We start from the raw sequence: 14,126 nt of genomic DNA, 5'->3' as shown, positions 1-14,126 counted from the left end.
TGGAACATATCTTTCTTAGCCTTGGGTCTTCCTCTCTCTCTCTCTCTCTCTCTCTCTCTCTGTGTGTGTGTGTGTGTGTGTGTGTGTATACAAATAAGATTTCTTTTTAAAAACAAAACTAGGAATTGGAGCTGTGTTTAAGAGTAGAAACTTGAAACCAATTAATAAGTCTAGGAGATCTAAGGCACAGCACAGTATGGACAAAAATACTGTACTATAAATTTCAAGGTTGCTAAGAGACTACATCTTAATTGTTCTGACCACAAAAAAGAAATTATAATTATGTTATGTGGTAAAGGTGTTAGCTAACACGATGGTGATAAGCATATTGCAATATATAAATGTATCAAATCAACATAGTGTACACCTTAAACTTGTATTGTTTCTATTAGTCTCATTAACAAACTTGAGGTTATACTATTATGAAGCTTTGTCCCCTTCTTTCTTGAACTTAGTGTATTTTGGATATATTTCCACATCATTAACTATTCCTCTATAATATAGTGGTAATGAATCATTTGCTTTTAATTCTAATTTCTTATTTTCCATTTTACTATAATAAAATGCTATAATAAATATTCTGGATGCTAACAATTTTTTGCTCACTTGTAATAACACCTTTGGTATAAATTCTTAAAATTTAAGTTTTGGAGGCAAATGATATACAAAAAAATGTAAGATTCTTTTCAGAACTGTTATGTCTGTGTACATATCTCTCTTGCACTATGTGTGTATTTATTTTTCATTGTCCTGCATCAAATGATATGCAAAAATGTAAAATTCTTTTCAAAGGTTTTATGTCTGTGTACATGTTTTTTTGCACTATGTGTAAGTTCATTTACCCGTGTCCTTAAAGCTCTTTTGGAAAATAAAATGGTACAGCAGTGTATAAATACTGCTTTGATTTGCAATTTTTTTGTTTCATGTAAAGCTGAACATTTTATATGTTAAATGGTCATTTGTATTTTGTTTGTAAATTGCTTATTTAATGCTTTGTCCTTCTTTTCTGTCAAAGTGTTTGTTTGTCCTCAATTTTTTTGCACCAGTGTGTGTGTGTGTACAGACATTCTTTGTCAGTTATTAATTTTCCCTTTCAATTTGATATGATTATCCTCTTGCATTTTCCTGGTAAGCAATCCTATATTTCATGTCATCTACACATCATTTTAAATGTATCTCCTACTTTTGAACAGTAATACCTAACTGATGATGCTGTTGTTGTTTTGTCTCATTGTAGTGGCCCTATCAGAACAGGTACATCATAATGGTGAGAATAGTATGGAGCCTTGTTGCCTTCCTTACTCTAATGAGAATGCTGATCTTCCACAGGATCTGGTGAGTCACTGTAAATATCATGTGTCTTGAGATAAAAGTATGTTTTATTCCTAGTTTACTAAAAGTTCTTTCTATCAGTAGTTGATGTTGAATTTTTTTCAGCTGCCTCTTCAGTATGTATTAGTATGATCATTGGGTTTTTAATCATTTGGTGCATTAAACGAATAAATTTCTTTACATTTATCCAACCCTTAGAAGTACTCATTTTGAAGCTGTTTAACATGCTACTTTACTTATTTTGCTATTGTTTTTCCTTGGATTTTTAGATCTAATTTTATAAGAAGAATAGCACATGGGTTCCTTTTCATGTGCTAATTCTTGATGATTTTTAAAAATCATTACATTACCATCTTGAAAATTTGATAAAATAGTTCCAATATTTTCTATATAGAGAAATATTTTAAAAGCATAAGAAATAAAAACTTTACCAGTAAATGATCTGGACCTTGCATATTTGGGGCAAGCAGTTCTCTGAAAATTTTCCATTTTTTCTCACTTTTAATCATTTCAGAATTTCTTCTTTTTTTAATATATTTGTATTGATTTCAGAGAGGAAGGGAGATAGGAGCACCAATGATGAGAGAGAATCATTGATTGGCTGCCTGCTGCAAGCCCCCCACTGGGGATAGAGCCCGCAACCCGGGCATGTGCCCTGACTGGGAATGGAACCCGTGTCCTCTTGGTTCCAAGGTCGATGCTCAACAGCTGAACTACACCTGGCTGGGCTTATACTTCTTTTAAAATATATTTAGACTCCTTATAATTTCTAAGAAAATCATTGAATTCATTCAGATTTTCCAGTAATCTCATGAGCTTTATAGAATATTTCCCATAAAATATGTGTTGCTATGTTCCCTATATATTTGGTAGTGAATACATTAATTTTTTTTCTCATTTTCCATTAGACTTGCCAGAAGTCTTGCTATTTTTTGTTGTATTTTCAAAGAACGTGTTCTTGAATTAATTTCATTTCTTGTCTTTCTATTTCTGACTTATCTATCTTATTTACATTTATTAAGTCCTCCTGTTAGAGCAGCCGTGTGCAAACTACGGCCCGCGGGCCGGATCCGGCCCGTTTGAAATGAATAAAACTAAAAAAAAAAAAGACCGTACCCTTTTATGTAATAATGTTTACTTTGAATTTATATTAGTTCACACAAACACTCCATCCATGCTTTTGTTCCGGCCCTCCGGTCCAGTTTAAGAACCCATTGTGGCCCTCGAGTCAAAAAGTTTGCCCACCCCTGTGTTAGAGGCACCTCTCACCAACAGCAGAGAGGTGTTACCAGACAGGACAGCCCAGAGTCAATGGAGAGGGCTGTACCCAACCTTGATCCTTGTCTTCTCATATAAATGAATTTATACCAGAGACCTTGACTCTGTTGTGAAAAGCCAATTTATTAAAGCAATTAAAGCATGCACCTTTATTGAAAAATCAAAATAAGCAAACCTATATACAGTGGGGCCTTCACTTATGAGTTTGGGTTCGATTCCTGGTCAAGTCACATACCCACGTTGCAGGTTTGATCCCTGGTCGGGCAAGTGCAGGAGGCAATCAATTGATGTTTCACTCTCACATTGATGGGTTTTCTTCCTCTCTCTCTCTCTCTCTCTCTCTCCCTCTCTCTCTCTCTCTCTCTCTCAAATCAATGAAGGCACACCCTCCAGTGAGAGTTAAAAAAACAAACAAACAAAACAAAAAACAAGAAACCTCTGTTGTTACCTCTATGATTGTATTTCTGGGTGTGGTTCAGAAAAATTGCTGAAAATAACCTAACATTGTGCTTGTTTGGCTACAGGAGGTTTAGCTGCAGTGGTGATGGATCTGCTGGACCTCCCCCATCAAGGTGGCCAAATTTGGCAGCTCCAGAACCCTCTAGAGCAGTGGTTCTCAACCTTGGCTGCACATTAGAATCACCTGGGAATCTTTTTAAAATCCTGATTTCTGGGCCTCCTCCTCCGGAAATTCTGTTTCTTTGTTACTAATGTTGTGGCCCCACCCCATAAGAAACAGAATTTCCGGAGGAGGAGGCCCAGAAATCAGGATTTTAAAAAGATTCCCAGGTGATTCTAATGTGCAGCCAAGGTTGAGAACCACTGGCTTAGGGAGTAAAATGGCCCTTTTCCCTTTCCCCCTTCTTTTCTGCTTTCTCTCATCAGGGAGGTTTTTAACCATTTGCTCTTGTGTCCTTGGCTGGGGAAGATAATGGCTTGTTAGTTACAAGCTGGCTGCAAATTACCCACATTGTTTGGCCTTGTTTTAACTTTCCTATCTCAGTTTCCCTATTCCTCCGGCCCTGAAATCCTGTAACACTCCTTCCAGTTGTTCAACTTGTGTTGCTATTCTTTTAATAACTCTTGAATTGACTAATAAGCTCATTTATTTCGAGTCTTAGTTAATAATGAAAACATCTGTGGCTGTTAATTTTCCTCTGAGTACTGATCTGGCCACATGACATAAGAAGAGTAGAAGTACAGTGATCTCACTATTATATATTTTCAAAATAATCATAATTATAGTTTTCATATTTTTCTATAACCCAGTAATTACTTAGAAAAGTGTTTTCTGCCCTGGCCAGTTTGACTCAGTGGATAGAGCGTCGGCCTGTAACCAAAGGGTCCCAGGTTCAATTACAGTCAGGGGCACGTGCCTTGGTTGTAGGCTCCTCCCTGGCCCTGGCCCTAGCCTAGTCCCTGGTCGGGGTGCGTGCAGGAGGCAGCCAATTGATGTGTTTCTCTCACATCGATGTTTGTCTCTGTCTTTCCTTCTCTTCCACTCTCTCTAAAAGATCTGGAAAAATATCCTCAGGTAAGGATTAACAAAAAAAAGAAAGAAAAGTGTTTTCTAAATTTCTAAGTACTTTTCAGATTTAACTATAAATGTATGTATATATTATATTTTAAGTAGTATTCTTATTAGTCTCAAATGCATTAATACATTTTAATCTTAGAATTTATAAGTGGCAGTCTGTACAATGTACCCATTATCTCAAAATATGTTTTATTAAAAACTTCAAATAAGCATCTTATAATATTCTTTTTAAAGGAATCATGAATGAACACTACACTGATAGAGTAAATTTCCTGTAATTATAATTATAAAAGCATTATCCATGACTGTTTCATATTGGTTTTTTTTTAATTTTTTTTTAAATCTTTATTGTTCAAATTACATTTGTTCCTCTTTTTCCCGCTTCCCGCCCCATCCTCCGCCCTCACTCCCCACCCACTGTCTTCATCCATAGGTGCACGATTTTTGTCCAGTCTCTTCCTGCATCTCCCATTTCCCTTTCCCCCCCAAGAATAGTCAGTCCATTCCCTTTCTATGTCCCTGATTCATTATAATCACCAGTTCATTCTGTACATCAGATTATTTATTCACTTGGTTCTTAGATTCACTTGTTGATAGATGCATGTTTGTTGTTCACAATTTGTATCTTTACCTTTTTCTTCTTCCTCTTCTTAAAGGATACCTTTCAGCATTTCGTATAATACTGGTTTAGTGGTGATGAACTCCTTTAGCTTTTCCTTATCTGTGAAGCTCTTTATCTGACCTTCAATTCTGAATGATAGCTTTGCTGGATAAAGTATTCTTGGTTGTAGGTTCTTGGTATTCAGCACTTTGAATATTTCTTGCCATTCCCTTCTGGCCTGCAAAGTTTCTGTTGAGAAATCAGCTGACAGTCGTATGGGTATTCCCTTGTAGGTAATTGAGTCTCTTTCTCTTGCTGCTTTTAAGATTCTCTCTTTGTCTTTTGCTCTTGGCATTTTAATTATGATGTGTCTTGGTGTGGTCCTCTTTGGATTCCTTTTGTTTGGGGTTCTCTGCGCTTCTTGGACCTGTAAGTCCATTTCTTTCACCAGGTGGGGGAAGTTTTCTGCCATTATTTCTTCAAATAGGTTTTCAATATCTTGCTGTCTCTCATCTTCTGGCACCCCTATTATTCTGATGTTGGTACGCTTGAAGCTGTCCCAGAGGCTCCTTACACTATCTTCGTATTTTCGGATTCTTTTTTCATTTTGCTTTTCCGGTTGGGTGTTTTTTGCTTCTTCGCATTTCAAATCTTTGGCTTGATTCTTGCGCTCCTCTGGTCTGCTATTGGGTGTAATATTCTTTATTTCAGACCGTGTATGCTTAATTTCTAGTTGTTTCTTTATCATAGCATCGAGGGTCTCATTAGTTTTCGTGAGTCTCTCCTCAAGTTTATTGGCAGCTTCTAGCACATTTTTGCAAGCCCTCAAAATTGCGTTTTTTAGCTCTATATCCTCCATTTCTGTCATGTTTTTTTGTCTCCGCATTTTTTATGCTTTCTTGGTGCACCCCCTTGTGGTCTTTGTGCGCAGTCTTGTTCTAGTTAAGCCTTGATTGTTGTAGTTAATATTAGAGGGATTTGACCGCCAGGCCGACTGGCTGTGAGAATCAGCTGTAGGAAAACTTCTGTCCTCTGGGGAGGTGCTAATCTAGCCTTTGCCTGAGGCTATCCGGCAAATGGCTCTGCGCAGGGCTTGGGCGGGGCGGAATCAACAGGGCGGGCGGAGGGAGCAGTTAAGGCTGCTCTCAGTCCCGTTGCCAGAGGCTCTGCTTCTCAGAACCCCGGCAACCGCTGCAATCCTCGGAGAGAAAGCCGCCCTCACGTTCCAACTGATGCTAGACAATCCCGCTTCTCCCGTTTGAGTCTGAGTCGCTAGAGACTCGCCCGGGTCTGGAGCTCAGAGTCTGAGACTCCCTCCTGATTGAAAACGACAACCGCGCCCTCAGCCACCAGCCCGCTTTGCGCGCGCACCTCGGTACCTTTAAATTTTCCACACTGCGCCTCCTCTGAGCCTCGGTGTGCTGATGTCTTTCCTTCTAGTTGAAGAGTCTCTCCTCAGCCAGCCTTCCTGTGGTTCTGGGTGATGTCCGTTCCGTCTTTTAGTTGTATTTTTGAAGTGGTTGTTTGCGGCAGCAGTCTCCGGTGTTTACCTATGCCGCCATCTTGGTGAAGTCCCCATGTCACATCTGTTTCATATTGTTTTAAAGTAGATCAATCATAATATTAAAGAACTATGAAATGGAAAATTTCTCAAGGTAATAAGATTTTGATATCAGGATAAAGTAAATTCCTGACAATGGGCTGATGTGCTTATATGTTTGGATTTTTTTTTATAACAACAAAAGAAATTGTCAGATGTGTGGCCCAACGTGACGTGATTCAAAATAACATCTTTTATTGGTTCTGTCAGGTGAATAGAAAGACAAAACCTTAGTGACAAATGTGAAGCACTGTCAATAACTTGACTTCAAATCCAAAGACACCACACATTACATATCACATAGAAAGTGCTAAAAATGAATTAATTGTTAAATAGCTTGGTGGAAATCTCTATAAAATAGATGGAAAACAGAGCTACATTCTAGGATTTGTACCTCTCAACCTATTGTCTTTGCTTTCTTACACTTGTCAATAGCTTGCACAAATTTAGTGTTTGTTTTGATGTACAACTTTTAAGTAGTGAGTGCCCACAGGATTTGTATCCTTGTAACTTGCTTCATACAATGCTCATTTCAGCATTCCACATATAGGAGCCTAATAACTTATTAGTAACAGTGGTAATGATGACGGGTAAAGTAGTTTCAATCATTTTGAATATGTTACTATTGACTTCCAATGTTCCAAGTTTAGAGAATGCAGATAAAAAGTGAGATTACTGTTTACCATGAGCATTACGAAAAGCACCGAGTCTCCTGAGACAGGAAAAAGAAATTGATTTCTCCATGTTTTTCATACTCCACGATACTCTTCAAAAGCAGTTTCTCGGCACATAGCTATTGATCTACTGCTCAGGAAGGTAAATTAAATATGAGATCACACAAACAGAAAACACGTCATTCTTTTTACTCATTCCAAATGCCTTTTAAAAGTTTATTAGAGTTGTCAATGCATGTGGGCATGTGTATGCTTCATTTACTGTAAGAAAACAAGAGGTAGTGAGAACTGATGTTGCTTTTGAATTTTGACCCCCGATTATCACAAACAGGAATTTTCTAAACCTATAGCACCTAAATCTACTACAGTAAATTGTGAAACCATTTAAAATATGATGTTACTCTGTACATTTTTATGTTTTTGGAAATATATCTGGCTGTGACACGTTAAAATAAATCAAAACATTTTATCATTGAATATGGAAATCTTTTATAAGATTTTTAAAAATCCTGCATTTTTAAAACTAGTATCTATTACAATTATTTAGCACCACTCACTAATTTTCTAGAATAGAAGTGGTAGAGTTTTAATCAAATGTGATCCTTCACCTTTTAATTGTAATGAAATTGATATAAAATAAACAATTTAAAGAGGTTTATAATAATTACCCCAATATGTTTGGAATAATTAGAGAGATAAAAATGATTCTATTCTCTTTAAACTATCATTAGGTTAAGATAGATATGGTGATAAAATATTTTTGTCTCATGTGCAAACCTATTCTATTTTAACCTAGTGGTTCTCAATCAAGGGCAATTTTGTCTCCAAAGAACATTTAGAGACATTTTAAGTTGGTGGAACTTCAGGGGGCTGGGAGTTCCGTGATTTCTAATCGGTAGGTGGGGCCCAGGGATGCTGCTAAACATCCTACAGTGCACAGGACAGCCCCTACAGAAAAGTGTTCTCCAGCCCCAGATAACAATAGCACCAAGTCTGAGGAGCTACTTTCACTGTGCAGATGCTTTTGGGTAAGGGACCGCGTATTCCTTCTTAGTTTCCCAATATCAGAAACAGCAACCTGGAATCTAGTATATTGGAGACAGTTGGTGCTGACACTTGGTAAATTGGCATTATTACTTTTATTGTTCACATGTATAAATAAATAAGCCCTATGTCATTCTGAGAAAAACCTCCTAGCTGTAGGTGTAGTGAGTTTTCTCATTACCTGTCTCATTATCTGTTCGTCATTGAACCGGGTACCAATGATGAGGTTCAGTCTTAACTGCTGGGTGCAAGGTACTTAGGTGTGCACAGTTTACCTTGAAGAGTTCTCAGGTTGGACACACCAGTATTATATTGAAAGAAGGCAACAAGTTTGCTTTTAATTAACTTTTATACTACTTGTGGAAGTGAAGTTTGACCCAAGTGTCTTCTCTTTTAAAACTGTTTTCCCTATGGTGACTACATGTTGGTTGTTCAAAGCTCTATATTTATGAAGGTTTCTCTCCATATTGCTACCACCAGCGTAACTTATCAATTTGCAAATTTCATAAATCTTTGTTTCCCTTTATTATTATTCTTATGTGGAGTTATTTCCATTAACACAACTAATAAGGAGGAAGAAAGGACCAGTTAAAGGCCTAACTAATGTTTCTCTAAAGATTACCATTTAATAAATTTATAGGATACTGGTTAAATGAGAGATCGGTTTAATATATATAATATATAATTTTTATCTCACATATTATATGCTTATAATATATTATTTGCTCTGTATTCTGGATTTACTATTACAATAAGTTCATTTATCTTCTTATTAAGATGGCTAATTATAGACTAGAATAATCAAACCTATGATCTTATTTCTAATTAAATCTCAAGATCATTATTACCATAACTGATTAATTTTACCCTCCCTTATCTACTTTATCTGACTTGCCTAATTAGAATTTCATTGTATTTTTCTGTTTAAGCCTTACAGAAAAAAAATCTTGCTTCAAAATTTTAATATAAAATTTGTACTCAGATTTTATCCCCTTTACATATCCCATTCTCGAGTAAACATTTAACTATTAGTATTAAGTAACAAGATTGAAAAACCTTTACAAGAAAAGACTATATGGTTGCAGCACCTTCCTCTTGGGACCAGTGAGTTGATTCCCACAAAGGCTGTTTGGGGAGGAAGCCACTTTTCCCCTCCTTTGTCCCCACTGGGTCCTGCAGGCCTTCACTTTCTACAACATCCTCTAGTTTATGACATTGGGGCTGTTTGCAAAACTCCTTTAACTAAAATGCATGTATACTGCCCGTATCAATGTGCATTCCACTCACTAGTACCTAATGCTTAGTCCTTGCACTTGATAAGTACTCTTATTAAGGTTGCTCTTAATAATAATGTTAAGTTACAGATTTCTGATGGAAAATTGGAGTTTATGTAGCTTTGGATGTGTCACATGGTTCCAAAAGATCTAGCTGGAAAGTAATAATAATTGATTTTAGGATTAAAACATTCTTAATAATATAAGGGTTGCATTTCTCATGGCCCATCAATATTGGATTGTTTAATATAACTCAGTTGACTAATCATAATCATAAACTGGATTTCTAAGATACCTAACACTGTTGGGAATGAAGTATCTTGAGGTACATTACATTTTATTCTCATTCCTAAACAGAAAGAAAATTTAAAACACTTTCAGGATCTATTATAAACAAGGATTTGAAATATTTTTGTCTTCATCCTGATATTTTATGCTTTATTTTAAGATGCTAAAATCTTATGAAACTAGGATATTCAAACAGCTCATCAAATTTTGTAAGTTAATTGACAGCCATAACCATTATGAACTTTGGTTTATTTTTTTACAGGCTAACGTTTTTTTTTACTTCAGTGAGTTAATCACTATTGCTTGAAAACAAAAATTAGACAAACTGAATGAGTGTAATTTTGCCAGTGTTATATTCCTACAGAGGGGACTTAAAGGGCAGTTACTTAAATTGGATGCTTGTGTGCCTGTCTATGTGTCTCATCCTGTGAATGAAGACCAATAAATTATGACTTCCATGTAGTAAAAGCAAGACTCACACTGAGTTTTCTGATATGTTCTTGTAGATATTTAAATATTTACACTGCTTCTTGAATGTTACATTGAAAGTTTTTCATGGTCTTGGTACACAATGCTTATTTTTCTAAGCTAAAATCTTTGCAGCTAGAAAAATATAGTTGGGCTTTTTGGTCTTTTATATGTGCCTCAGACATGAAACAGCTCTGGCCACCAACACAGGCATCAAGCTAAGATGAACTAAGGACTGTATATCTGCTTGGCCCCTGATTGATATAAGAGCAAACCACCAATCAGGTGTCTCCTTGCCCACTGCCAGGGGGTGCCTTTTCTGGTCTTTAATCACCTAATAGGCTGTCTGATGGAGTTTACCCAAAAGTGTTTAGCCCTGCCCATATGTACTTCCTCTGCCAGCCTTTATAAAAAGGTGATGGGGGCCAATTTTCATAATAGAACCTCACACTACCTTCCTCCTCAAAGCACATGAATGAATCAATATCTCAAAGTGTCTGCCCTGAAGTTTTGGCCAATGACAATGACCTCGTACTCTCTACCACACAGAATAATTCTCAACATCCTATAATGAGAAATGTCACTTTGGGAAGGCTATAAAGACCTGCATGCAAGACCTCTATTCCTACAAATCAGAGGTGCCGGATAGGTTGTTGCTCGCAGCCAATCACCCATTATGCAATGTTAATCACAAATGTGGACACAGCCACCAAACTTCCCAGCACAAGTTATTCAGGCAGTTTCTGTGAATGAATCAAGAGTTGAAATGCAAATTGAAATCTACATATCATCCTGGGTAGCAGTAATCTAGATGCTACTCTGGCCCTGGCCCTGGCCAGTGTTTCTCAGTGGTTAGAGCACTGGCCAGTTAGAGCATTGGCCCACCCACCAAAGGGTCACTGGTTCGATTCCCAGTCAAGGGTAGGTATCTAGGTTGTGGGTTCACTCCAGGGGGGAGAGGGAGTGCGTGCAGGTGGCAACCAGTGGATGTGTCTCTCTCACAGTTCAGTTTCTCTCTCTCTCTCTCTCTCTCTCTCTCTCTCTCGTTCCCCTTTCCTTGATTTCTTCAACTAAGTCTTTCGTCCAGTGTTACCTATATTTTCATCAGTTGCATCAAATCATTGTAAAGGAGTAAACTATTGCTAACTACACAAAAATTAAAACAGTAACTTGCACAGTCTGTATTTGGTCTCATCTCCTGTTATTTTTTAAGGCAATAAATGAATGATATTTAAAATATTTTGTGTAAATGAAGCAGAGTTTTCAGGGTCAGAGTGAGCCTATAATGAAAGTGTTCTGTTGCAAAGTTGTTCTTTCCTCTGTGTTCCTTGTAGCACATTTGTGAATATTCCCACTGTCTTCAAGGCAGAAATGAAATGGAGGGTGAGAAGGGAACTAATTTGTGATCTTAAAACCTTTATTGCTGGCATATGAAAAATTATATGTAGCCAATCTTGTTACTACGAAGGGGAAAATGTAGCACTCCATAGGAGTTAAAGGGGCATATATATTCAATGATGATTTATTGGTAATTTATTGTGTAAGGGGCTGTAGTGAGTACTCTAAAAGTTGCTTCCTGTGTTTTCTGGCCAAAGATACTCATACTAATCAGATCAAGACCTGTGGTTACTGTCAAATGATTAAACAATTTAGTAACGAGTTTGATGGCCTTTATGCAAGGAAGGGAATATAGTCCATGGGTTGCGGGGTGGGGTGCATTGCCTCACAGGCGGAGGAGCGCTCTTCCTGAGGGAGTTTGGGCAAGAGCGAGTTTTATAGAATGTTAGAAGAGGCAACATGGAAACGGCAGGATGAGCGAGGAGGTCAGCGATTTCTTTATGAGGCTAACAGCTCCTGTTTTCTAGGGTAAAGGAAGTTAGCTAAGCTGACTTGGACAATAGTGATTGGTATGTTTTGGATTTCCTTGACAGGTGGGTCCCATAAGTGCAGGATGACTTAGGCTTAGATTTGTGACATGGGCTGGGCCACTAGGGTGGCCTCTATTTTGTGGGTCCTAATATACAAATTAACTTTACCATTACAAGCCCTTTCCATCTACCAACACACTTAATACCTTCCTTTCTAGTCATTTCTTATTGCATCAAAACCCAAGTTGGGGCAACTTCAAGCTGTAAGCTCCTTGAGGTTTGCCTTATTTGTCACTGGAATAAAGTACTTGATAAACATGGTTTGACTTGATAAAGTGACTGAATGGCTAATGGAGAGAGCCCTTCCCCCAGAAGTGCCCAGTTAGATATTTCTGGACAGGAAAGAAAGCTGGTTATAACCTCTTTGTTTTTTCTTCTGGACCCAGAGTTGTAAATGGAGAGAGCAAGGATAGTATGAGTACTAGATCACTTCATAAGTTATATAAATGTCTAATCACTATGTTGTATGCCTGGAACTAATATACTATTGTATGTCAACTGTTATTGAAAAAAAATTTAAATCTCTGGCCAACCTTAAACAACTGTTTTGGATCTGATGGCCTGCTAATTTTATCATTGCCTGCATTATTCTCCTTCCATTAAGTCCCCCTTTTCCTTGGCTCCTTCAACTATTTCTTTTATCTAGTGATGACTATATTTTAGTAAGCTGCCTCAAATCATTGGTGGAAGAAGATGAGGTAGAACTAATTGTATAAAAATCAACCCAGTAATTTATATAGACTGTATTTGGATCAATTTCTGTGAGTTAATTTTTCAGGCAAAATATGACTGACAGTTGAAACATTTTATAAATGAGGCAGGGTTCTCAGGGTCAGAATGTTCTGTTGAAACATTCTTTCTCTGTGTCCCTTCTAGTGCAACATTTGTGAATGTTCCCACTATCTACGAGCCAGAAATGCAATGGAGGTTGGGAAGGAAAAAAGTAACTTAATATGCTATTATAAAAGTTTTATTGTTGATATATGAATAAATAAAAGTAGCAAATCTTACTGCAAGGGGGATATGTTATCTTTCTCCACATGTGAAAAAGGCAAATATTCAATGAAGATTTCTTGAGCATTTATTAAAGAAATGTATTCAGTCCTATAAAAGTGGTTTTTTGTTTGCTACCCAAAAGCGTTCCAACTAATGAATTCAAGATCTGTGATTACCAAATCCCTTTTCACTTGTCAGCCCCTTGCCACATCTTCTCTAATGTTCTTGTCATAATTTTCACCCCTAAACCCAAGTTGGGACAACTTCAGACCATAAGCCCCAGGCTCATCTTATTTGTCAGGGGAGCATGTATTCAATAATATGATTTAAATGGATGAATCAGATTTCTGTACAGGGCTAGAAAAGCTGGTTATAACCTGTTCACATTATTCTTGTGGACCCAGAGTTATAAGTGGAGGGAGAAAGGCAAGCAGAGTTTCAGTCTGTGAATTGTCTCGACAGGCCCTAGACAGCAGGAGCTCACGGGATGCGTAGGAAAGTTCATCTAGAGGAGACATCAAGAAATACAGGAGTTCCGTTTACTCCACTCATCTGCCTAAGCGGTTCTCAACCTGTGGGTCGCGACCCCTGAAAATACATCCTGCATATCAGATATTTACATTACGATTCATAACAGTAGCAACATTACAGTTATGAAGTAGCAACGAAAATACTTTTATGGTTGGGGGTCACCACAACATGAGGAACTGTATTAAAGGGTCGCGGCATTAGGAAGGTTGAGAACCACTGCAACACCGGTTCACAATTCAAGTTCAGAGCACGTGAACACTGGCTCAAAGAAACTCGGGGGAAGTGGACATGAAAACTAGCTGGAAGGAACCTGGCTGCAGGATCTGTTCAGTGTTTGCGTGTCCCTCCTGAGCCACCTGCTCTCACTATATTGTATTGATGTTTGGACATGGGAAAAACCGGAGGAAAATCATTTCTTAGGCTCTTAAGTCTGACTTCACCCGACAAAATGACGCCAGCGCTCAGTTCTCTGGCCGGAGGGTTTCTCTAGAGACAAAGTTGGGGGGCCGCCCAGGCGACATCCAATTCCCGCGACAAAGTTCCGCCCGGGAGGAGGGGGGGCCAGGAGCTGGGCG

The 14,126-nt window shown here is 37.8% G+C and overlaps 1 protein-coding gene across 3 annotated transcripts in view; it reads left to right on the top strand.

Moving 5' to 3' along the window:
* Positions 1 to 1,237: 1,237 nt before the first annotated feature.
* Positions 1,238 to 14,126, top strand: part of CA5B (carbonic anhydrase VB, mitochondrial) — a 42,582-nt gene continuing 29,693 nt past the window's right edge. The window contains exons 1-2 of one of the 3 annotated variants that reach the window (XM_014535343.1): positions 1,249 to 1,335; positions 6,994 to 7,200. Coding sequence is in view for 1 of the 3 variants with exons in the window: in XM_005860910.2 (XP_005860972.1) it covers positions 1,279 to 1,335 (57 nt within the window). In the remaining 2 variants the exon portion in view is untranslated. Of the gene's footprint in view, positions 1,336 to 6,993; positions 7,201 to 14,126 lie in introns of all 3 variants that reach the window. The other 2 variants (XM_014535342.1, XM_005860910.2) reach the window with 2 other exon arrangements.

This window comes from Myotis brandtii, unplaced genomic scaffold (assembly GCF_000412655.1).
Source record: "Myotis brandtii unplaced genomic scaffold, ASM41265v1 scaffold1428, whole genome shotgun sequence".
Classification (NCBI taxonomy): domain Eukaryota; kingdom Metazoa; phylum Chordata; class Mammalia; order Chiroptera; family Vespertilionidae; genus Myotis; species Myotis brandtii.
This window is presented reverse-complemented; position numbering and strand designations above follow the sequence as displayed.